The sequence below is a fragment of the Notothenia coriiceps genome, unplaced genomic scaffold (assembly GCF_000735185.1).
Source record: "Notothenia coriiceps isolate Sejong01 unplaced genomic scaffold, NC01 NC01_scaffold00003304, whole genome shotgun sequence".
In the NCBI taxonomy this organism is placed as follows: Eukaryota; Metazoa; Chordata; class Actinopteri; order Perciformes; family Nototheniidae; genus Notothenia; species Notothenia coriiceps.
This window is the reverse complement of record NW_011336005.1, coordinates 204,804-230,141: the sequence shown is the minus strand read 5'-3', so window position 1 is coordinate 230,141 and position 25,338 is coordinate 204,804. Positions and strand designations below refer to the sequence as shown.

The 25,338-nt window shown below is 40.6% G+C and overlaps 2 protein-coding genes across 3 annotated transcripts; one reads left to right on the top strand and one right to left on the bottom strand.

Annotated features, from left to right (window-relative positions):
- The first annotated feature begins 1,351 nt into the window (after positions 1-1,351).
- On the top strand, positions 1,352-14,250 carry eys (eyes shut homolog). The gene is made up of 8 exons (XM_010766315.1): positions 1,352-2,023; positions 6,380-6,562; positions 7,656-7,822; positions 9,016-9,160; positions 11,434-11,608; positions 11,843-12,015; positions 12,126-12,287; positions 12,940-14,250. Exons 1-8 carry the CDS (start codon positions 1,795-1,797, stop codon positions 14,127-14,129), a joined length of 2,424 nt encoding a protein of 807 aa, XP_010764617.1. The 5' UTR covers positions 1,352-1,794; the 3' UTR covers positions 14,130-14,250.
- Positions 14,251-14,810: 560 nt separating this feature from the next.
- On the bottom strand, positions 14,811-24,943 carry phf3 (PHD finger protein 3). Of its 2 annotated transcripts, none has more exons than XM_010766313.1 (16): positions 24,823-24,943; positions 23,179-23,432; positions 22,656-22,781; positions 21,274-22,564; positions 20,631-20,907; positions 20,199-20,241; positions 19,786-19,897; positions 19,536-19,692; positions 19,317-19,433; positions 18,982-19,104; positions 18,749-18,893; positions 18,072-18,255; positions 17,841-17,988; positions 17,660-17,749; positions 17,225-17,420; positions 14,811-17,140 (listed from the first exon to the last, which is right to left on the bottom strand). In XM_010766313.1, exons 2-16 carry the CDS (start codon positions 23,414-23,416, stop codon positions 15,399-15,401), a joined length of 4,989 nt encoding a protein of 1,662 aa, XP_010764615.1. In that variant the 5' UTR covers positions 23,417-23,432; positions 24,823-24,943; the 3' UTR covers positions 14,811-15,398. The 2 variants fall into 2 exon arrangements, with proteins under 2 accessions (XP_010764615.1, XP_010764616.1); XM_010766314.1 differs by having other exon boundaries at positions 23,179-23,428; positions 24,823-24,942.
- Between the last annotated feature and the right edge of the window lie 395 nt (positions 24,944-25,338).

The following is a 25,338-nucleotide window of genomic DNA, read 5'->3' as shown; positions in this document are numbered from 1 at the left end:
ACGAAAATTAACCTTCGCAAGGTACTTCGGCAATTTTTTGGCATGCCTACGAAGTTGCCGCTCACGAAGTTGCTGCCGGAGCCTGAGAAACTCCACCGGCGGTCATACGATGGCTTAAGATGCCCTCACGAATGGCCCGATGTTGCTACGATCAGAGCCGAATTTGAAAATGTCCTTTATCGTGTGTCCATCGAGTGTCAATTCCGGGACAGTGTGACAGGGGCTTAACAGGGCTGCAGAAGAGGGGTATGAGCAGTATGAGGCATGGCTACAATGGGTGAACTGTTTGGTATTAAGCAAAAAACTTCACAGACATGTTTTGTATAGGAATGGCCCTACAATATATTTTTCCAATATAGCATAATAGGTCCACTTTAAGTAAGATTTAACACAATAACTTTGAATATAAGTCATATAATTTTTGAATTCATAAAATATGTAAATGAATGAATATTTATTTTGTTAAATCACAAAAGCAGTTCATAGAGATGTGTCTACAGAAAGCCATGTTAAAGATCCCAGAAACATGAACATCTTGCCTTCACTCAAAATATGGCTTTTAATGTTGTGAAAATGATCTACTGTCATGGTTTCTATAGTATCAGATTTGTACTAAACACAAGTCGTTTATTTTAAAAAGGTTTCTGTAATTTGAATAACTGTTTAGTTTGTGCATCCATCCATCATATTCAGGGGGGAGTATTGGAGGATAAATAGCAGTCTCACAGCAGCCAGACAAACACATTCACAGTTACATTCCCACCTACCATGAATTCACCTAACCTGCATGCTTTCTGACGGGGGGAGGAAAGTGGAGCATCTGGAGGAAAGCCCACGCAGTTTGTGTGTTGTCAACATTTAAACACAAACACTAACTGACAATGCTGGGGACAAATTAGCAGTACCCAAAGCATTGAAACACAGAGACTGCACCAGGAGATGCTCTATTAAATATTTGATTCTTCCTCTAGCAGGTTGTCAAAGATTATACAAATAGCAAAGTATGTTCTGTTCAAGCGCACGACAATTTTCATCTGTTACTGTTATTTAGAAAATAGCGGTCACGATCGGCTATGAAAGTGTGTTCAGCTGTTAAATGTCTTGAAAATGACGTTCGCAGCCTGTTAATAATCACACACTAGAAATGTTTACTGCATGATACAAAATCCTTTTATATTTCAATACAGTCAGATCTAACAATGCTCAACTCCGGTGACAGAATGTAAATATTTTATCTCAAAAAGCCGGTTTCCTTAAGAGCAAAATACATCCTCCAGTGCTGCTGCTCAAAACACATTATTAATTTATAGATTTCAAACCCCACCAATGCTTCCTCTATCTGATGATATACCTTTCAAAGCTGTGCACATCTCGGTGCTTTTTAAAAAGTCGCTGTCTGGATATTACTTTGTATGCTAGATCACCCTCCTTCTAGCCAAGACAGGAAATGCATGCATCGAGGAAAAAAGACATGGTTATACGTTTTCTGACATGCTACTAATCTCTGCTTTCTGCTGTTATTTTTCAGGCTGCGTTGGTGTTTACCTTCACTGAAAGAAGTCATTTCTGCCTCTGCAGCAGCTGCTAAGATGAATAACTCCATAACAAGATTCTTATTTTTCTTCAACACATGTTCACTCCATTTCAAGTGTTTCAGCAGATCTCATATATCACAAGGAAAATCAGGCTGGACACATTTATTTGTAACATCTTTTCAGGTTCTTTCCATGCATCACAGGGTGTTCTATCACTTATCTCCGTGTGTGTTGCCACTGGACATGTTGCTGCAATGTCATGGTCCATTTTCACCTCTGTCCTAATGATGCCTTCCTCTATGTCTACACGTGTAGTGATGCTGAGGACTGGTTCTGTGAGTGCCCCCCGCTCTACACAGGCCGACTGTGCCAGTTCAACGCTTGCGAGCGCAACCCCTGCGGTCACGGAGCAACATGCATCCCAAAGTCTCCGTTGGAGGCCGTGTGTCTCTGCCCGTACGGAAGACAAGGTCTACTGTGTGATGAACGTGAGTGCTACAGAGAAGGGCTCACAGATCAATGCGCCGCAGATTTAGCAGCTTTATAAAGAGGCTGATCTGCAAACAGTTGGTGAATTAGAGCCCTGAGCAGTTGGTAAAATAGGAGCTTCTTGTTAAGTAAAGGGATTAATGAAACTAAATTGTGCTGAAAAGGCAGAAACCTCTTCCTCCAGCAATAGTCAGATAATCAAGGGAAAACTCTATGCCTCTTTGCTGAATACCCCGAATTACTCTTTTTCTGAGTTCATAAGATCTTCATTTCTTGCTACTGTAGATTTAGCCGCGTGACTCAAAGCAACTTTTCTTCACAACTTTTTTTTTCTTCACAAAATGTCAAGTTTCTGCCTGAACAGCAGGGTGTTCATGTGTTCTCACATTGCCAGCAAAGTTATTAATAATCTCGCTTACTGTTACTTGCGCCCATCTGTGGTCACTTTTTCGCCATTTTATCAAAGACTAACTTATAACACAAATGGATGGAAACATAAACTTCTTATTTCTATCCCACAACTTCAGAGCAAGTAATTGATGAAGGGTCATTTGCTGACTGACACTAATGTATTTTGAATCCTTTGATAAGTTTGTAATATTCCTGAAATTATTCAACAATAGGAAGACACATTTCTGTGGCGGACTCTATACTGTTTTAAATACTATGTTTTTGAGTAGTGAAACTCAAATAATGATGTTGTATAAAGTCTCTTAATAAGACAAGACATCAAAAATACACAGCTACATTTTGCATTTATTCAAGGACTCCTGAATAACTGATTAGCAGAAAACAAATTATGCCATACTGGACAACTGTTGTAGAATTTGACTGTAAAAACGTGCTGTATTTTTCGCCATGCTAGCAACATGGCTCTGGGGACAGCTGATGGATGGTCAGACACTTTGGTCCAGACTGAAATAAATATTGGAAAGATTGCCATCAAGTTCATTTTAAATGTCCACAGAGCAAGAGTCCCTCCGACTTTGGTGATCCCATGACTTTTCTTTTAGCACCGCCAGCGTTAACACGTCAAAATCTTTGTCCAATACTTTGTTTAATGCCAACATAATGTAGATGCAAAACAAAAATTCACATTTATGATAAATGCTAATTGGCAAATAAATAAAAAAACATACCTGCTTTAAAATCAACACTTAAAGCAATGTAATTTTGACTATGCTAGCATGTTAACATTAGCATTTACCTAGCTGTAGACTCCTGTTTAATCCAAATTGGTGATAACCAAAGAAGGTATAGAATATTGTTAATTATATTTTATTGTTATTGGTAGTATAGTATATTTAATGATCTTTTTAAGGTCTCTATTCTAACAGTAATGCCATGAGAGAGGCTTCACAGTCAGTGGCTCAAAGAAACAAAAGGGTTTTGCTTGACTAACCTGACTCTGGGAGCAGCAGGGTGCTTGGCATATAAGTCGCTCAGCCATGCCACAGCCTCTGACAGACCTTCAACACCTACATCCCGAACGGACAATCTAACCTTCCAGTGTCAAACTAAGTATATGGCTGACATTTGAATTTTAATCCTGATTACATCAGATGAGATAAGAGCCGAAGTTCGCCTGTTTTTTTTCCCCTTTATTTGAGACAAAGCTAAAGTTGTATGTCCAGCAGGGAAACTTTAAAGAGCTAAATGTTTGCTTAAAATATAATATTTTACCACCTGCAGGTTAATGGATAGGTTTTGTCTATGAGCCAGCCTGTAGAGATGACTATAAGTGCTATTGATGCTGAAAGGCCTCAAGAGTCGTGCTCATTAAACATGAATGAATATTCAAAATGACTTCACTCAGAATCACTAATGGTGAACCTGGGTATACAAGTTGCCCATACCTCATGTTAAAGATTGATGTTTAGTTTGTTTATGTTTAGAATTAAAGGACAAAAATAATTTCCACATGTGACATACACCTAGTACTATGGCTCGTTTCTCGAATCCAAGAATAGTTTATCCTATTTGTCTAACATATGAGATGTTGGCCATTTATATTGAGTTACAATGGTATTTTTAATAAAAAGATGTTCCAAGTCAGGGAGGGATGATGCGAAGAAAAGATTTTGGCAGAAAAACAATGCGAACACTGCTTTCAACAGTCAAAAACAGTGTAGACATTTCATCATATTTTCATAGATATATTTCAAACAATCCATTTTCAGCATCATTCCGCATTATTCAGAATCAGCACTTCAGCTGAGTATTGATTTAGCAAAGTTTCTGTTAACCTTGCATTGTTCCCAGGTTGAAAATAATTTAGTAGTGTGAGTGTAGTCTCACTCAGGAGAGTTGTTGTTTCCCAACTGCACTGTGACAGCTAAGATGCACCCCATACAGACCATATAGTGTACATGCATTTTTGTCAAAATGAGTTTCACAGTCTGATTGGCGCCGCATGTCATTCTGTTTTTCTTCTGCCGCTCCTTTTGGTTTGCAGCACATTACTCAAATACCCAGCAGTGTAAATGTAAGGTGATACTATTTGACGGAGTGTGAAGTTATAATCCATAGATGGATGCATTTCACAGCTACAGTCCATGAGCTTCTTTGTTAGTAATATGTTCAGCAAGCACGTGACTTTCACCAGCACTGAACCTCATTCTGAAGTATAATGCAATGATGGGTTTTTCTAATAGAACCTCAATTATATCAGTACACATTATTCATTATACTGGTGGCTTCAGTTCAATTAGTCACATGTGGGACGAAAACCTAAAAATGTACTCAGTTATTTATTTCTGAATTCCTATTTACCTTTTCATCACAAGAGGGATATAGACCATTGTGATTTTCTATGAAAGCTGTTCGGTTCACCGAAAAGTCACTGATGCTAAATTCAACCTTTTCACAGGATTAAAGAGACTGTATTATATTCCACCTGCCTGTAGGATAGCTCTCACATGTTGAACTTTATTTTATCAGTTGCAAAAGATAAATCCATGTAAAATAAATTCAATTACATTTAGATTTTTTCTGAAACTTCTGATGCTCCGTTTTTATGGAGACAGTCCGGGTGATGTGGATTAAACTCTCTGTCTCTCTCTTGTAAGCTTGACCCTTTCTACTTAAAGACATTTTTTTTTTAAAACTGTGGCACCTGAAGTTTGGATTTAGAAGATAACAATTTCTACTAATATTTTTAACAATATTTATAATTCATTAATAAGTAATTCTAGCATATCTGTTTTGCTAGATTTAATTAGATAGTACAGTTTGTGATATTATACCAACCACTTAAGCTTGTAGAAATATAATATGACAAAGATGCTAGAAGGCACTTAAAGTTCATTAATAAATCAGGTAATCAGAAATGCGAAAACCCAAACTCTTATTTGATAGAAAACCATTACTGAATAACAGAATATCAAATCAAAATGACTTCGTATTTATTACAGGTCTTTTAATATTTGCAAATATCAGTTTGGATTGGTTTGGACTTTATTTGTACAGTAGGCTCATGGGTAGTGTGTCCATGAACAAAGTAGCCTCCTATTAATAAATCCAAGATCCTTTATCTTTGTAATCAAGGCTCACATGTTTGTATCTAGTCTGAGCTCAGTTGTTATTGTAGGGCATTCAAATGATCATGTGTATTTGAAACACACGCAAAAAAGCTAAGTGAGAACTACCTATAGCTGCAACACTCATTTGACGGAAACAAAAGGCAGATGCAGCTCTACCACTCTGGATACGATAACAGAAGCATTCCCAGCTTTATTAATAATTTAGCAACCACACAGAGCGGAGGGCAGTCGCAGAGGGGAGCTCTGAGCCCTTCTTAGCCGTAGCCTGCGGCTGCAGAAGAGTATGCAAGGTGTTGAAGAAGAGCATTTGTGTTTGTGAAACCTCAATGCTGAAATAACAACAGCACATCATGTCATTTTTTTACGAGCAGGGGAGGGGAAATTACATCGAGTCCCTAGTGAAAAATCAAATGAAAAGAGAGATGGTGTGCTGAGATACAAGAGAATCAACCATGCATTCTGAATAAGTAAACTTGAGATTGTAATTGAATATCATGGGATTATTGTGCTACCCTTGTGAACATCAGCTATGAAGCGATGCGTGCTTGCCAGAAGCTTTTGTAAACAGCTACTAATGGAAATAGAAAAAGGACTGAAGAGGTGATGGTGTTTGAAAACAGGTCATCATCTTATAGATTCAGAAAGGAAAATATTTCACTAACCCTTGGTATGTAATGTGTAGCAATAGTGCCATCTTTTGGTAACCTGAGAGGGAGAAGATGAATCAGGCCTGTTCAATTCAAGCCACACAAACACAAAATACCCCTAGTCCCATTTTAACACATGTATAAAATAAATGTGTTTGTTTTGCAGCCATCAATATTACCCGTGCCAGATTCAGTGGAAGTGATGAGTTTGGTTACACTTCTTTCGTGGCTTATTCCTCCATCCCGAGTCTGAGTTTCTTCTACGAGTTCAAGCTGAAGTTCACACTGGCCAATAATTCATCTTCTGTGAAAGATAACCTGATGCTGTTCGCTGGGCATAAAGGACAAGGTGAGCTCAATTTAGACACCCGCACAGCAATTTAAAACCATTCTACTGGTCAAATGAAAAGACGAAAAGAAACATTGAAACGATTTTTGTTTTCATACTTCATTAAAGATTTACAAATAAGTGTTCACCTGCTGTAATGCACTGACTAATGGATTTCCAATCTCATCAGAGATCCTCCAATCAATTTAAACCCTAAATGGATTTTATTTTGGGGCAGATTGAGAGACATTCAAAATGAGTCTTTCTGCATCCCAATAATTAGTTGATATCCTGGTGCTGTTAACAGCTAACTGTTATTGTTCTTGACTTTCAAAGGGAGCAAGATGGCATTGCTGGCATAAAAACGAACATGTGAACTGAGCATCTCAAAAGTATCCATGCTAATTGCATTCAACAGTCTTTGAGATGCAGGTGCAATGTGATGCTGTCAGCAGCCATCACTTTAAATTAGGATCTCTTCCTGCAGGGTCAGACTTAGTAGCAGGTAACTGCCGTGTCATTGTCACCAGCACATTTCATCAAACGAGGGAGAGGGCAAAGGAATACAAAAGATCTTGTGGATTTTATGCACTCGTTTTCTCTTGAGAGTACAATTCATCAAGGTGGAGGCATAACAAAACAATATGAATATGAATAATGAAACGCTTGTCAGGAGAGAGAGCAGCACTGTTTGAAATGGTACAAAGGCACAAAGTAAGAATAGATAAAAAAACAAATAATTTGCATGATAATTGGTTTAATGAAGTGACATCTTTAATTATTGAGTGGCAGTCATCAAGGTACACGTAATTAAACAAGCAAAGGAGGCAAAATATAGAACAAAAATAGAATTAATATTGCAGCAAACAAACATAATGTATTTGTATGCTTATACTACAGATGCAGTCTTACTGATGATGTTTTAATGGCTGTTTAAAATCGCATAGTGTTCTGCATACTACGTACTCAATGCGTCTTATCACCCACAAACCCTATATATTCATATACATATCCTACATAGTGGTGTAGATCGGTAAATGGTGTAATTGTAAGGTCAGTGTTTGCAGTTCTCATGTCTACTGTGCTTGTAACAAACTATTTATGTGTCTTCCAGGCGATGATGGTGATGACTTCCTTGTTTTGGGACTGCGGAATGGCCGAGTGGTGCATAGATTCAACCTTGGATCGGGCGTGGCAGTCATATTCAGTGAACGACTGAACCTGCAGTCCAACATTCACACCGTTACGCTCGGAAGGTCAAAGAGAACCGGATGGCTGAAGGTGATTTGGTGTTGATAGGTGTCCTTTTTGTTCATAAGAAAGGTGTTGGGCCGCCAGAATAGCTTCAATAGACAATTATCCTGGAAAACAGTGGTTCCCAACCTCAAGGTTGAAATCATTCGAAGGTTTCCTAAGGTTAAGGAATCACCAGATAGTTAAAGGGATAGGAAGAAATAATGTGTATTTCCTTTAACAGCATTTTGTGTACAAAATATTTCATGTTATTCCAATCTGACTTTCATGTGTATCAAGTATAAATGTAATTATCTTGTTTTTTTTCCTCACAGTACCACTGAAAGTAAGTACAGTTTAACATCAACCAGATAATAAAAGTATCAGTAGCAAAAGTGCTTATACAAAGTACAAGGTGATATTTAACTTGGAACTCTGAATCTTACTTTTTTACCGTTCTTACCGCTCATTTATTGGCACTGTGTACATCCGCCCATAAACACTTTAGAGATCTGTCCTGCCCAGTGTAGGTGATGCAGGATGTAAATGGTGTCACAGTAAGGTGAATGATTTCTGAGAACACATCAGGCTGCTAAGTACCAACAAATCATTTGTGGTCCAGTGATCAGGAAAAGGATGTTTGCATCATCTAAGTGTGGCTGAAAAACAGAGGTGGGAAGTTACACAAGTACTGTACTTAAGTACAATTTTGAGATACTAGTACTTAACTTGAGTGTTTCCATTTCATGCTACTTTGTACTTCTACTCCACAACAATTCAGAGTTAAATCATGTACTTGTACACGTTACTACCTTAAGTTACAGATTTGGATACAAAATGTGAAATATAATCAACACTTAAAAGGCAGTTTATTTAAACCTGGAGAGATTTCACAATCTACCCTGCAGTATACAAAGTCACCTTTACCAGCTTTGATAACACTTTCATGCATCAATAGCTATAATCAAAACATATAATATATACCATTCTGAGATGGACTCATTTGCATAATAAATACTTTTACTTAAATTATTTAGTACTTTAGGTATATTTTGATGCTTTACTTGAGTAACATTTTGAATGCAGGACTTTGACTTGTAACCGAGTATTCCTAAACTCTGGTAAAATATCTAAGTGCTGCTCCACCACTGCTGAAAAAGTCTGCAGCAACATTGAAAAGCTGTGGAGGCAGCAAGGTAAGGTTGTGCTTGTGAATTGACATTTTGCAATGCCTTTCTCAGGTTGACGGGCAACGTAACAGAACAGGATCTTCTCCAGGCCCCCTGCTGGGCCTCAATGTTTTCAACCAGCTCTTTGTGGGTGGATATAATGAGTACACCCCTGAACTCCTACCACTTGGATCCAGGTTCCGTAATGGCTTTCAGGGTAAGACAGCAACAGCTTTATTACAGCCCAACACTGTTGTCTGGAGTCAAAGCACCTGTGCTTTGACTTCCTCCAAGGATTCCGGTCTATTTGTAAGCAGAGGGGGAGGCGTGTAATGAAAAAGGGAGTTACAGGCTCGGACTGCTATATGAGGCCTGCACCGAGCTCTGAGGTTGATTGTGCCTGCACCCTTTAATCACTTCACACCCCTCTGCAGTTTGCGTTGTGTGCAAATCCATTCCACTGCTGATAAGTCACATGAACAAGGCTGCCATGCAAATTATCTTTGTGATCATCAACATCTTTTATGCTTTCTCTCAGGTGACCCCATGTAGGATTGTATTCTGGAGAGCATTCATTGTGCTGCTAATGCTCGGGGCTGTGGAGCAAAATTGCCATAACCGTAATGATGACAACAGCTATGAATATCATCATAACCAGATTCAGCAGTCTCTGCAGTACAGCTATGAAGCTGGTTATTATAAGATGTCATGGCTAATCCATTTGAGATGAACAAGAGCTTTTCTGTATTTAAATCCTGGAGCGATTTTCGGTGTTTGCTCATTTATCATTATGTAATTCATTTGTTTTGCCCGCCAAATAAACCTTTCAAAATGGACTCAGCTATGGTACAGCATTAGTCAGGCGGTGCTGTATCAGCCTGTCGTACTCCCCTGTAATGGTGAGCACTACCTGAGTCAGGCGACGCTGGTGGTACCATCACCTCTCTGCTCGGGATGTAATGAGAACTCATGAGCGTCTAATCAGATCTGTGTGACCTTCCTGGAGCCCTAATCATGATGGCTGGCAGTGAACACACTGATAATGCACTTCACTCCCAGTTATCAACAGATCCACACTCCCCTTTGGAAAGGTGGCAGAGGAGGTACTGCAGCTGCCGGGGCGGGGGGAAAAAATCAGTTACTCTATTTGAGCTGCTGATCAAAAAACATGGAATGAGGAGGCTTGTGTTTTTAAATCATGCATATATTTTTTGATCACACTTGTTGAAAGACATTGAGGGTCAGTACCAGTGCTAACAAAATAAATGGGGTTGTACATGCGTATATCCCTGTATTCATTTATAGAAAACATTCTAGTGAATGTGATATGGAACGCTTTGAGCGATACATTTCAAATTTGGTACTAACGTTTACTAGGACTCAAGGAGGAAATGATTGGATTTTGGTGGCCAAAGGTCGAAAGGTAAAGTTGCTGTGACCTTCTGCTTCCCTTTCTCATGAACGCCTTGAGGGTATTTCTTCAAATGTTTCATTAATGTCCACCCAAGGATGAACTGTTAACATTTTGTGGTCAAAAGTCACTGTGACCAAACAAAACAAGCTTTTGGCCTTAATTGCTAAATGAAATTATAAAGCAATGACTGCATGGTGGTACAATTGATTTGGATTCTTAAAGATTGCCACAGGAACTAAATAGAAAATATTCTGAAACCATTTTTTGTAAGGCGGTAAATCCAAATTCACTGTGCACATGTTTTTCTCTCACATGTATTATTGCCAGACTTGGCTCTTCTGGTTTCTTATTTCTTTGTAATAAGAGTCATGAGAGCAGCAAAACAAAAAATAACCAGCTTTAATAATCTTCCTCGTGAATCTGCTTCGCTTTTGGATGTTTGCAGCTCGGCAACCATCACTTGAGTCTGCCAAGAAGACAGCATCATGCCATGAATATTCATGAATGAGCATGACATTTTCCCTGCATCCTGTTTATGCCAATGACTAATGCAGCAGAGAGATGGGAGTCAGCGTGTGCAGATGACTCCATGGCTTGTGCTCAGGTCTTATATTTATAGAAGGCCCAGTGCTCCGCAGGTACAGGCCAAAGCAAATATTGTCTTGGTAAAAATGGAATTATGAAAGCAGAAAGCAAATATGATGAGGGAGATGCATGATGACAGGGGGAAGAGACTGGATTTAAGAACTTGGACATCTTGGATGTGTACGGCAGAGACTGCAGATAATTTATTCCATCAAATTCAAGAGTTAACATCCAATAAAAACGTTTGGAATTCAGTATGTATACTTGATATTAACCCCTGTGGTGTCACACGATCCAAAAGCCATTTAACAAATTAACTCAGAGTTGTCCCTTTTTCACTCATTCTATTTGAAATCCAACTCAGGATATTCACATTTGAGTTTGTCCACTAATAAACCTCATACACGGAAAATTAAAAATGTTCTGTTTCCTCTGATTATCCCCTAAAAAAAAGATACCCCTCTGACTTACTGTGTTTGTCCTTTCCAAAGGGTGCATTTTTGATGTGCAGTTTCGCACAAGAAGAGACAGAAAGTTCCAAGTGCTGGGCCAGCCTGCGGGACATCCAGCCTTCGGGCGCAGCGTGGGTCAGTGTGGAGTCACCCCGTGTGTTCATGTTCACTGCAGACATGGGGGGACATGCGTGGACTCTGGCTCATCTGTGTAGTAAGTACAAAATAAATGACATTTGGTATAATCATTTTGATGACTTGCACCAAATCCACTTGTGAATGGTTTTATGAATGACAGGGATTCACCCCGACAATGTTTTTGTTCTTGATATTCCCATGAGACTAAACATCAGTCGGCTATAGAAACTCAGTTACACAGTACAAGTATAGCGAAAGGAATGACAGCGTTTACAAGCTTTTCACAGAGCCTGCCTGTGTCCGTCTGCAGTTGCCAGTGCCCATTTGGATGGAAGGGAGCACTCTGTTCTGAGACGGTGTCTGTGTGTGATGTGGAGCACACCCCCCCTCCTCTGTGCGCCCATGGCTCCACCTGCATCCCCCTGCCCAATGGATATACCTGCCAGTGCCCCCTCGGGACCGCAGGGCTCTACTGCGAGAAAGGTTGCGCCACTGAACCTTAACTTTATCATTATGTTTTTTTTAATTTATTTATTAACACAAGACCTTCACTTTTCAATTGTTGAACTGCTGTATCTTTCTGCCTGTGACAGCTGTGACCATCAGTGATCCGTTCTTCAGCGGTAACCAGTCTTCATGGATGTCATTCCCACCTATGAGCATTAGACACAGGACTGTTCTGCAGCTGCAGTTCCAGCCTTTATCACCTGATGGCATCCTTGTCTACACTGCACAGCACCTCAGTGCCAGATCTGGTGAGGACATTAATATCCTGCTTTATTTTGATAAAATAAATATTACATTTGCGGTGCAGAATGTGAGTGTGTTGATATCCAGGATTACTATATATTTGCTCTCAATGTTCTGCCACGATGGCAAACATTATATATGCCAATGATCCTTTTATTCCACTGTATAATAAAAAAGTAATGATATACACATTGCACTTACAAAAAGGTCCCAAATTGGGATCAAGAAAGTTTTATCTTACCTTTATAAAAACAGCCTTTTGAGTAATAGATATATATCTATCTCAAAAAGTCAAAACAGTGTCTAGTGTGATGAAATAAAAGCATACAAAGTCATGGTATATTACAAAAATAGTACAGTAGTTAATGACAATGTCTTCATATAAAAGTCACAAAGATTTTTACCAAAAAAGTAATAGTTTAGTACTTCACAAGGAGTCAATTTCAAAAGAAGAGGTAATTGTGTATCTCAGAGCCTTTCAACTTTACATTTTCGGTCAGTAGTTTCCACAAACAATGTTCTTGTGAATTTGGTCGAAAACTGACGTAAACCTGTCAAATGTGCTTTTTTTCTACTACAAAAACAGGTGAACTGACTTTTTGACAGAGGGACATCACTACAACTGAAAAGTATGACCATTTTATTTTCTTCCAACAGGAGACTTCTTGTGCCTCTCCTTGACATCGGGCTTTGTCCAGCTGCGGTACAATCTGGGGGATGGCCCCCACATCCTGCAGTCTGTTGAGCGAGTGGACTCACGTGGGAGGACCTGGCACTCGGTGACGGCTGGCCGGGTCGATCACCAAGGCTTCCTCAGTCTGGACAACAAGGAGACTAGAGAGAATGTGACTGGGGGGATGGCCACTCTCGATGTGGCTACTGACATCTTCATCGGGGGCGTGTCAACCTTAAGCTTCGTCTCCACAGATGCAACAGAAAAGGAGCCGGTGGGCTTCACTGGGGGTTTAAGAGAACTCATACTGAACGGGGAAGAGTTGGAGTTAACAGAGATGGGGGCTATAAGTGGAGCAAATGTGGGGGACTGGGATGGGACCGCCTGTGGGCATAAGGTGTGCAAAAACAGAGGACACTGCAGGTCAACAGGAAGTGACTCATTTATGTGTGTGTGTCCACCATCTTGGACTGGCTCTGTGTGTAACCAGTCTGTAAGCTGTTTAAACCACGTCTGCAAACAGGGTTCCTTATGTGCCCCATCTGGTCTCCCCTCATACCGCTGCATATGCCCTTTGGGACTGGGTGGGAAGTACTGCGACTCAGAAATAGCCATGGACACTCTCAAGTTTGTGGGAAGCTCATATGTTAAATACCAGGACCCGAGATACAACACGAGGAATTTTAAATACACACAGGTTTCTTTCAGCTTTAAAACCAGCTCGAATAACAGTTTGGTAATGTGGATGGGGAAGGCTGAACATGAAGATGACGACTACCTCGCAGTGGGACTTGAAAACGGACACCTCAAAGTTGCTGTAAATCTTGGGGAGAGGCTTTCCCTGCCAATAACTTTCAGAAATGTCACACTGTGCTGCAGCACGTGGCACAATGTGTCTATATCTTTAAACAGTACAATTATCCAGGTGGTGGTGGACAACGAGAGCGTCCTCCAAGATTTAGATCCATTTGAGCGTTACGTGGCTTTAAACTACGGAGGTCAGCTTTACTTTGGGGGGTTTGAAGTGTACAGAAATGTATCTATTGTTACTTCTGGGTTGTTTTCAAAAGGCTTTGAAGGAAATCTAAGAAATGTTTTTTTGTTTAAAGATACCAAGCCACTGCAGTTTCTCAGGAATAGTGAGGGATTCGATGTTTACGAGGGCAATGAATAGTAGTGACATTTTGTGATGGTATCTGAGGAGATTTTTGTAGAGTCCTTAGGTTCAAAATGTTTTGGAAAGGTTATCACTTAAAGGTGGGGTAGGTAAGCTTGAGAAACCGGCTCGAGATACACTTTTTGTTATATTCAATGGAATGCTCTTAACATCCCGATAGCAATGAATATCTTACAGTAAGTGCTTTGACAAAAAATCCAATCTGTAGTAGCCGTAGTACTGTAAAAAGCACGATCAATTTAGCCGGCCCGGCTAAAATAACTGGATGGCCTACCTGCCTGTCAGCCTTCCATCTGTGCACAAACTTATCTCGTGCCCTCATTGGTCATGTGCACGTTCGTGTGTGTTGGAGGAGGGGCTCTGTAAGGAAGTGGCAGATTTTTTTCCGGCTGTGTATTTTCAAATTCTAGCGCACTCGAGCTGGTTTCTCCAAAATTACCTACCCCACCTTTAACTGTTTTAAACTTGTTTCTGCAAAATTGTACTGCTTGATTTCCATGTGACACGGGTAAATGTTTCAGAATAAATGTAATAAAACTTTTATGATTAAATATTTCAAACATATTTTGTGATGCTTTACATTAGTCATTTTTCCAACGAGAAAAAAATTAAACTAAAGTCCTAATGTCTAAAATCTTGTTAATATAACAATTAGAACACATTTTTTATAATCAATAATAAAAAAGAATTAGCTTTATTACGAACTGTACAGAAACACACAGTGCAAAGGCACACTTCATCTCTAATGTATATTATAAGCCAAAATGTACATACCTTTTCAAAAAAAGTAAGTTTAAAAAATAATTAAGCAATTTAAAAGAATTTAAATGGGGGCGGGGGAGAAAAGCTGCTGTTCCAAGGTTCTCAGTGAAACGTTTTCTGTGTTACATTCATGCCAACTTAAAATGTCCACCAGATGGTCCACACGTTGTTCGTATGTTCCCACAAAAACATTTACTGATTGTTTGTAGTCAGCACGGCAGCTCAAAAGGAGCTGGATATATACAATACAAAGGTTAAAATGTTTCAATATGAAGTTCTTCTTGGCTTGAAGAGAACATGTCTTCACAATCTGACTTGAAATTATATTTCATTTTGGCTGTATTGTTATTAACATAAAATGGGTTACTTCTATGAAGGAAATGGCATACAAGCTGTGGACCGTGGACAAACAACTTCACAATCAAGTGTTTTGAACCGGTTTAGTGACCAACAGTCTTTCTTAAAGCCTCCCCAAACCATGTCAGAGCTTTAAAAAAATAATAATTAACTGTCTTTTGAGCTTCTCCGTCCATTCTCATAATCAGAGTCCCTCCTGTTTCTTTGTCTGTCCTTACTCCGGCTGCTGTGATCGTCGCTGTGGTGTCTCTCTTTCCTCTTCTCGCCGTAGCGGTCGTCAGAGTGTCCGCGGTGCCTGCTCCTCTCTCTCTCGTGGCTGCGATCGCGCTTCCTCTCCCTGTCGTGGTTCCGGCTCTTCTTCCCGTGATGAGTGTCCCTGTGATGGCTGTGTCTCCCGTGGTGATCTCTGTCCTCGGACGTGCGCGGCCTCTCCCACGGATCGCTGTATTTCTCCTCTTGACGCTTTTGTTCTTTGGCCAGGGACGGAGGCGGGACAGCTGGTTCGGGACAGCTCTCTGCGTACTGGGATTGAAGTGAAGCGAGAGCGTCTGACGAGCTATTCGGAACCCACGGTCCACTGTGATTCTGATCCTGGGGGGGTGGGCTGGAGAAAGTGTTAGGGGGAGGAGGAGGGGGAGGGCCTGTGGGGTAGCTGCCAGGTACCTGAGGCTGCTGAGATGGGATGGATGCATCCTTGTGTTCCGAGAGAGCTGGTGCCACTACAGAGTCCTGCTTGATCTCTGAGTAACTCACTGCCTGTGGTTCTTCTGCAGGAGCACAAACTGTCTGGAGTGCTTTAGCCTCAGCCTGGGATGTGCCCGGGTTCTCCTTTTCACTCGCCGGTGATGGAATAGCTGTTTGTTTTTCTTCCTTGGGTTTGCTCTTGGCCTGATAAAGCTGTAAATATCCTTGGTGAAAGAGTGTAACCGGCTCTTTTCTAGCACTGCTCACAACAGGAACAGGTTTGGGGCTCAAAGGAGCCGGGTGGCTTGCTTCATCCTTTTGTAGCACTGCTGTTTTATCCTCATTCACACTGGAATAGGCTGAAGATTTTTTCAATATTCCACTTAAAGGAGGTTTGGAGCTGTTAGCTGGAGGAGCCATGGATTGGGGCTGCGACAAAGAGTTCCCTTCAGATGGTGTTTTCTCAGACAGAAGCCCAACGTCTCCTTTGTTTGCAGAAGCAGCGCTGCTGGTTTCAGTCAGCGCTGCTGAAAGGCTCGCTAAAAACGCTTCGGTCGATACATCTGGAGGCTTATCTTTCAGAGAGACAGGTGCACTGTGGGTCACCGCTGCGCCATCCTTTCCTGATGAGTTGTTAGCAACAGATGTAAGAGTCGGGCTGGGTAGCGCCGGTTCAGCTTTAACAGATTTAGCGTCTTTCTTTCTGATGACAAAGCGCTCTCGCTGTGAAGCAGCTGTTGGACTTTTTAAGCTCCCAGTCGAAGCCTCTGTTTTTGGAGCTGCTTGAGTCTTCTGGGTGTCATCTGCTGTTGTTGCAGGTTTACCTCCAACATCTGGCAGAGGTGGACATTCCCCACCCAAGCCTAATAACACACCTGGAAGAAAGCGCAGTGGTTTTCCGGGCTCCTGATTGTTGGGCTCCTCCGATGCAGATGGTTCTTCCGAAGATTCTGTAATCGGCTCTTTAACTTCTTCCGTAGGGTTAAGTGGTTTTTCATTTTCTTTTTTATGTGTAGTAGTCAAGGAGGAGATGAACATTTTCTCCTCCTCCTCTTGGGCTCTGGTTTCTTTTGTAGAAATGGTGATGGGCATGATTTCAGGAATAATCCTGGCAGTTTCGTTCATGTCCACAGGAACAAATTCCCTTTTAGGTGCCTGGCGAATGATGAGTCCAAGAAGAAGGTTGGCACGGTTGTTTTCTAAACCTGTCAAAAGGAAGACATTAAGTCAAATAAGAAATGTAATGTCACCTACAGAGAGGAACATAATTCTTGTTTCATGTTCTTTACCTGGCCCATCAAAGGGAACAAGCTGATGTGGGACTTTTTCAGTGGCGCCCAAAGGAATGATATACATATCCTTCACTTGTTTACGGTTATTGGACACCACCCCGAAACGCCTACGACTGCTAAAGTAGGCATACAGGAGGGTATAGGAGATCTCATCTTCGTCCGTCTCGGGGGAAAAGCGGATCAGGCACACCTCCTTTAATAAAAGAAAAAGCATGCGTCAGTAAAAAATCTGCAATCCAAGTGCCAGAGGTTTGCACATAAATCTTCAATGGAGCAGCTTTATAATGCATCACATGTGGATGTTAATTGTAAGGACTTAAGCTGCTCTTGATCACAATGAAACTTATGTAATTCTTGGTGATTATATTTAATGACAGAATTTTACTACAGGCTGTTTAATCCCTTTCAGTGGGAAAGCTGCCAAAAACTCACTTTAGTTCCCATTGCCCGAATCTTCTCCAAGTAGTCCCACACTATCTGTGGAGTTATCCTCCCGCCAACTTGAATGCTGTCTGGAAGGTCCTGTTGGGAGAGGAAACAAAGCTCCAACCTTAGTGGCAGCACTTAGTCTAGCTACTCAAACTCAAAATATATTCATTTTTTCCCACGTTACCTCAGACAAGTTGTCCAAAGTGCCTGAGACAAGGAAGGCTTTTGTCATTAACTTGGCCACAGCGTGCATGTGAACGAGTCCTTGCCACAGGCACTTCAGGTTGGATAGGAAAGCGGCTTCTTCATCTCTTCCAGCTACATGATCCGACCTGTAGCGAATACAAAATTCAGCTAGCTTGCAAAAACTAAGCTTGTAGACGAGAACCACACATTATCAGAAATGACTGTTTACCTTCCATCGTAGCCCGACTGAGCGCTTCGGAAGCTTTCCTCTAAAACGGTGAGGTGCAGGTCGTCCTCTGCAGGGGTCCCCGCGCTCTTCGTCTCTTCCGATTTGGTGGACTGCCTCCTGACAACTGTAGTGGCAACTTTAACCACCTTGGTCGGTGCCTCCTCCACAGGTGGCGCCATACGACCTATTTCAAATAAAGAAACAACAACACAAGTTGGTAACTGAAAATAATGACAGCAGGGAAAAACATAGAAAGTGGTGATGTCATCTAACTTACTACTGTGGACCAGGGCAGCAGCAAAACTCCTTTTAGCAACCTAGAAGTTTATGTGTATGCTAAATTTAGAATATTTTCACCATCTGACATTACCATCAGTCAGCCTTTCCCTACAGGCAGCTGCCTCATCAAAGCTGCCAGACCCCATTGAGAAAAACTGTATGTTTAGCTTGCAGAATAGTTGCTTTTCTACTGTTTGTTTGTGGTAAAAGTGTCATTTTCAGTTTTAAAAAGGGTTAGTTCAGATTCACCAAACTCGCACAATAAACACTAATCAGGCAAGCGGTTGACCAGCATGTCTCGAGTTCTGCAAGGTCAAAATACAGGTTATCTTAAAGAAGTGTCATATTGATTATCCCATTGATGACTAACATCACAACTTTTTTATTTCAGGGTTTACCTGTGCAGATTTTGCAGTGTAGGTCAAATAAGTGAGACTTGTGTTGGTTGGTTGTGTCTTTCTCTGTGCCGGGACCCTCTGCTTTCTCCTCAGGGGTTTTTGGAGATTCAGCTGTGACTTCGGTAACTTTGGGAGGTGAGTCAAGCTGAGAAGGGGAGAAAATAATAGACATTGAAGCAAACATGTCACGAAAACATTAAATAATGTAGAGTCATATTTGTTGGGGCCCTTACCTCTTCGGGCTCAGGTTCTTTCTCTGGTTCTTGGCTTTCAATTTCAATTTCTCCTTTGTGTGTGATTTTAGTGATCGGCCGTCTCTCTGCCTCTCTTTGCTCCTTTTCAATCATCTCAATAGTCTGTAAAATAAGGAATATATTTCTTTTTAAAAAGGGCTGCTGAATGTCTTGCATTCCAAAATACAACCAAATAAATGTGATAAAAAAGGGAAAAACATTTCAAGCTTAACCTTAACTGACCTTTTGTATTGTTAAGGGCTTTAAGAAGAATGCTGTCATTTTTTTACAAACTTGATGGCATATATTCAGTTTCACAGGAAAGCATTACTTACATGTCGGTTCTCCCTTTGTCGCCAAGCAGCTAATTCTTTAGAGGCCAGTTCCTCGGGGCTCATTCGAATCAGGTTACCAGGAGAAACTTCCCCTTTGAGAACCCTCTTAAAGAGGACCTAAAAATACAACCAAAGAGCAAGTGTAACTATGAATATATTAAAACTCAAAAGGTAAAACTCAAAACATTTGAATCATGACTGGTTTACAATGATACTTACATTATTTTTAGTGTCTTTAAGATTGAACATCAAGCTTCTGTACTTGTTCTTGTATTTGTTGTCAGTGTCTTTATACAAGTGAAAAAGCTCTCTCTCCGTTTTCTTGGCAACTTCAGAAGCCTTCTCCACTGAGACCTTCAAATCAGACTCCTTCAACCTGAGGTGCAGAAAGTTTAGGTAGTTGTTTGCTAAGTTTTTCAATAAAAAGACATATCAGTTTATCTTTTACTTTCACCCATGAAAAACGTACCTCTGTATGAGGATTTCTTTCAGAGAGTCCCGCACACTTCGCCGGATCGCCTCCACAGACACAGGTTTCTTTGAACCTGAAGACTTACTTTTTGACTCTTTCAGATAAAAGCCTGTGAAGACAGAATGAAGATATCTACTGAGCAGGAGGGGAACTCTGCAACAACAGGGATTTCATACAAAGTTGTGATACAAGAAGGCTGTTATCTAATATCTAAGAAAAGACAGAGATAATGTGTATTATCTTCTGTTTTGAACAAGACTTGTTGTAGATGTAACTCAATTTAGGGCTGAAACTAATTATTATTTTCATTATCAAATGACCTGCTTTTCTGATTTATCATTTGGTCTATTATATGTCAAAAAGTAGTTAAAACTTTCCATCCAAGTTTCTAAACACTTCTTAAAAAATACCTGTTTTATGAGCTGCATCTGTGGAGTGCCTCCTGTCTGGATCCTATTTTAGGAGAGAAAAGGAAAAAGCACATTAGCCATATCATAGTTAATAACTTCAATAAAACAGCAACATTTAAAAATTGGAAAAAGACACCACATGAAATATTCTAACCCTCAGCCAAACATTTAAAACACAGGGTGAGTATTTATGTGTGGGAAAATGTCCCGAACCTTGGTGGGTATACACACACCCATGTGCAAACCTTCTTTACAGGCAAAGTAAAAGCAACAAAAAAAACATTGTACAGTGTTGACACTAGCTATGATTAATATCAGAGGATGAAATCAAATATCCTGGGGGAACAAATAAATGATCCTTTATATCGAAAGGTTTCCATTTAAGCATGATCAAAACAGCTTTATCAAAGACCTCAAAGTGTTACTGCTTACATTTCTTAGTGGTCTGACGCCTCCTGAGGTTAGTTTCTCGGAGGGTCCTGGTTGGGGCTTGGGGGGCGGTCTCACATCCGGTTCCTCCGCCTTTGCTTTAACTTCTGGTTTGGCTGCAATCGGGGGCTCGGGCTCCACCTTTTTGCTTTCTTCCTCACAACACTTCAAGCACACGTACATCTGATCTTCCTCCTCCATCTCGCGTACTTTGGTAAGGTCGAGACCAACACAGTCGCCGTGGAACCAGTCTTCACAGCGACCGCAGCCTACCATGAACCTAAAAGAAGTGCAGACATTATTAAAAGGTGTTTTTTAAGCATTCTGTGCCGACACATTCTGGCCCACTATAATAATGACACCAGTAGAACAATTACATTTGTGTTCACAAACACTTATTTGACTGTAAGGCAATGTATTTTGATATTTGTACAAACACTGTGGTAACTTTTAACTTTCCTCATCATTTCTATCATCTTTGAAATCCACTGAACTCTTGCAGGTTGTGCTGGGTAAATGTTCAACTATCAAAAATTCTAAATTGTTCACATTTCTATAAAAAAAAAGATAACCACCTGCAAAGTTAAATCTACAACATACACCAATTATGTCTGAGTAAGAAAGCAATCTGTTCTGCAACACTTACGTGTTATTGTGCTGGTTCTTGCACAGGCCACAGCAGTTGTTTCCATCCCATACCGACTCACTGTTAGCGGGTGTCTCTTCAGCATTTTCCTTCTTCACAGCAGGAGCATTGTCTGGGATAAACAGCTGCGGCTCATCCACGGAGATGCTTCTTGGAGTTTTACTTTTCTGTCTTTGAAGAATCTTTTCTGGCTTTTTCAGTTTGGGCTTTTCCTGCCCCCCCTCTTCTGTCATTTTTAAAGGATTTCCTGGACGAACAGGTGTTTGAGAGGCCGTCTCAGGCTTGGAGATATTGGGTGGAGACGTGTGTTTAGTTGTTCCCTGCGGGTCAACGCGGTTGCCAGACGATGGGCTCTTCTTACCGAGAGAGCTTGGCTTCCCCTTACTCTCACCTGCGCCCTGTGTCTTTTGGATTTTTGTAGCATGCTCACTTTGGGTGAATTCTGCAGGCCTTTTCAAAGGTGATATTTCTTTCTTTTCCTTGAGATTTTTTATTCTAAGCAGGTCGTCTCTTTGGATTTTGGATGGCATGTTTTGGGTTACTTTATGTCCCTTAACCGTGTTATTTGGTTTATCAGAAACCAAGTCTTTATTCTTGTTAGAAGGCAGTCCTAGTTTCGACTTCGGTAGTGTTTTGGCCATCTGTTGTTTTTCCTTATCATTTGTCTTGTTACTAACAGTAGTTCTGTTATTCTGAATGTTTTCTGGCTCTTTGATGCCATCCTTTTCTTTACCGACGGTTTTTAGTTTTTCAGGAACACTATGATAGTCGTGTTTTGTCTCTTGCGTGCAGGTACTCCCCATCAAAGTCCCGTTGGGGGTCTGCACGTCGTTGGGATTCACATACGGGCCGAGCCCCAGGGCCGCATCATCAGTAGAGCTCTTCTCAACTTCAGCAACTTCAGCCACTTCAGCCACTTCAGCCACTTCAGCCACGTTCTCAGGTGTGGGATTCTGTACACTGACGGTATCACCTGGCAGCACCGCAAACCCAATGTCCCCAGAATACAAAAAGCCACCATCAAGGCTCCCTTCTACATTGTGTGTGTAAGAGGGTCCTGGAAGCAGCTCAATCTTAAATCCTGCAATTGTGACAGTCAATCGTCTCAATACAACGGAAGGATTCAGCCATAATGCACCTTGAAGATCATTAATATCAACACGTCCTCCCAGAATTAGTTCTTTCTTCAGTTGGGCGCCTTTAACTCCTTTCTCGATAAGAAACGACTTGCGGATCCTGTTCGCTGGTTCCCTTCCTATTCGTCCTCGGGTCATGGTGTTGGTGGATGTGTCTGTTTCAACAACAACAAAGCAAACAGAGAATAAATGTCACACCCTTTATAGTTGACGGTGTCATATCGTGGAACTAAATGAGTAATTTACCGTTCTCTAAATGACTTGGACGTTTATTCTGCCTGCCAACAGGTTGCTTGACTTGTGAAGTCTCTGCATCGGTCAGTTCACCGCTGAGGCCTGTGGGTGCTGAACCATCACCGAGAGCTGCAACAGCTGAAACAAATACAGGTATTTTAACTTCCTGTGTACCAAGTGTATTTCTTTTTTAATTATGTATACATTTAACACAAATAGAAATTGAATTGGCAATCCCAACACTAAAAAAGATTGAACTCCAACGCACTAAATAAATAGTTTCAATGCAAAGCCTGATAGGGCTGACACCACAATATTGGTGTGCAATTCAAAACTTAGCAGTAGGTGAATTGTAAGTGAACCGTTAAGTATACTTAGAACCTCCTTTAGCAAGGTCTATTGTGAATTATAATACCCTTTAGTGTGAAGCAGCCAGATTAGGCTTTGGTAGTAGCATATGTAAATAAGCTTTAAATCAAGGTTTGGTATCAATACAAATCCATATTGGACATTTGTATTTTGTCCGTTGACATACCTGTTGAGCCAGCAATTGGAAAAGTGGAGTCCTCATTGTCCAGCAGATTGAACTGAGAGGAGCTTGCACATCCAAACATGGGATCTTTATCACTGAGCATGTTCTTCAGCGACTCTTCCAGCCGGAGTCCTGTCCCAAACGCATTACTCGCGTCACATTCCAAATTCTGACCAGCTATCAGGGAGTCGTCCAACTGGTCACTGGGTATTAAACTGTTAAAGCTGTCCACAATATCCATGAATGCTGCTGCCTTCCTGTATGAAAACAAACAGACAGAATGTAGGAAAAACAGCAGTTACCAATTTTGATCAAGCAAAAACAATTATATGAATAATTATAGAAGAACTATCTTGATGCATGTCTTTGGTCTTATCTCAGCAAGCTAGTAAGGATGAGCAGATATTAATTCGTTTTGAGGCTAAACTACCTTGTTCCACAATGATACAAAGCAACAGGCAGTACAAAGTGTATAATAAACACAAAATTACAAAAAATAAGATTTTCATATCATGGATAACTAATATTTAATTTTAAATAATACTGTATGTCGACATTTGTTTATTATGGACCATAATCATTTTGGGGTTTTAAAGGAACCATGAATTTTGTGTATTTTTAAAGATGATATCTGTGTCTTAAGGTTACATGGGGGTCCAATATGGGTCAATTTTAAGGGCCCCTTTATCGTGAATGGTCGGTCATTTTGGATTATCCAACCACGTTTAAACACTTCTATAAAAGGTAGAGTAAAACAAATTCAAGTTGAAAGGTGATGATTATTACTGACGGAATGTCCCTTTTAAAGTTGTTGGAAATATAGTGATGGGGAGCTTTAAACGTCTCTTCTGCGCTGCCTGTTTACTGTCCTGGTACGGTTAGGCTGCGTTCAAAAAGCCTCGCATGATCTCAGTTGTGGCCATTTCCGTGGGTCTTTCACATTGTGAATACAGATTAGGTATATATCTGCAAGTGCAATAAAAGCTTTTACGATGACCAACTTGGAAAACCATCAAAAGCAAAGCTATGATTAAATTAGCAGCAAGTTGCCCATTCCTTACAATAAAGTTACACTACACAATATTGTGCAGGCCAGAAATAAACAGTGCATTAAAAAAGCGCTACGTTAATATGTTAGCAGATCTCCAGACGGGTTTATGCAATGATCCCTAATATGACTTAATCCCAATTTGAAACACAGCATGTTTGTGACCTAGTTCTCTCAATGTATGAAGTGTTTGCTAGTTAGCATGCTAGCGTTATAAGACGGCTAACAACAATCCGCAGCAGAGCACTAGCATCATTAGCAAGCTAATGCTAGCATAAGAAGGAAGTTACCACTTTAGGTAACTCACTGTCTTAAATTTATGAACTGATCCTGTGAATATAATTTGCATCAACAAAAATAAAGGCCAGAACATCAAAAATGTGTTGCATAAAATATGTAAACGTTTATTTAGACCGCTCGGTGCTTAATCTGTCAGACAGGCTAGTTCGCTTGCTTTAGCATTAGGCCTCAAGCTACCAAGTTTGTTTGTAGCCTGAGTGCTGCTAACGGTCGTTAGATGATCACGCCCACATGCATCTGCTCCAATGCGATCAGTTCGGATATTAAGAAATATTTATCTTCACGTATAATACTCTTACCTCTCTTTTACTGCAATGCTGTCTCCAACTCGTTTAGGGTTACATACTAGCACAGCTGCTCCCAGTAACTTCCTCCAACTCGGCCGTCATTCGTCCTGCTGCTGCAAAGCCCTGACAGGCAGCGCTGTTTGTCACGTGGCTTCTGTTTACAGGTAGCTTAGCAGCTGATGGTGCGAACATTACACTTGTCTACATTATACTTCTATTTGCGGGGTTTTCAATCTTGTTGCTCTGTAAAGAAGAGTCCACACGGGTTAACTTAATTGAAGAGCAAACTATGTTAACTTTTGAAATGTATTCAGCCAACTAAAGGTGGAAAGGCTATTTTCTTTCTGCCATAAATATATTAAATCAGGAGTGTACAATTTGTTTTTACCGAGGGCCATCCACTAGAGATGAGGTATATTGCCTCACAAGTTCAGTTATAAGTTAGAAAAACGAATCAAATATAGGTCAATTGTGCTTGATACTTGATAATGCCTTAAGAAAAAAACAGCCATCACAGCTCTCCACAGA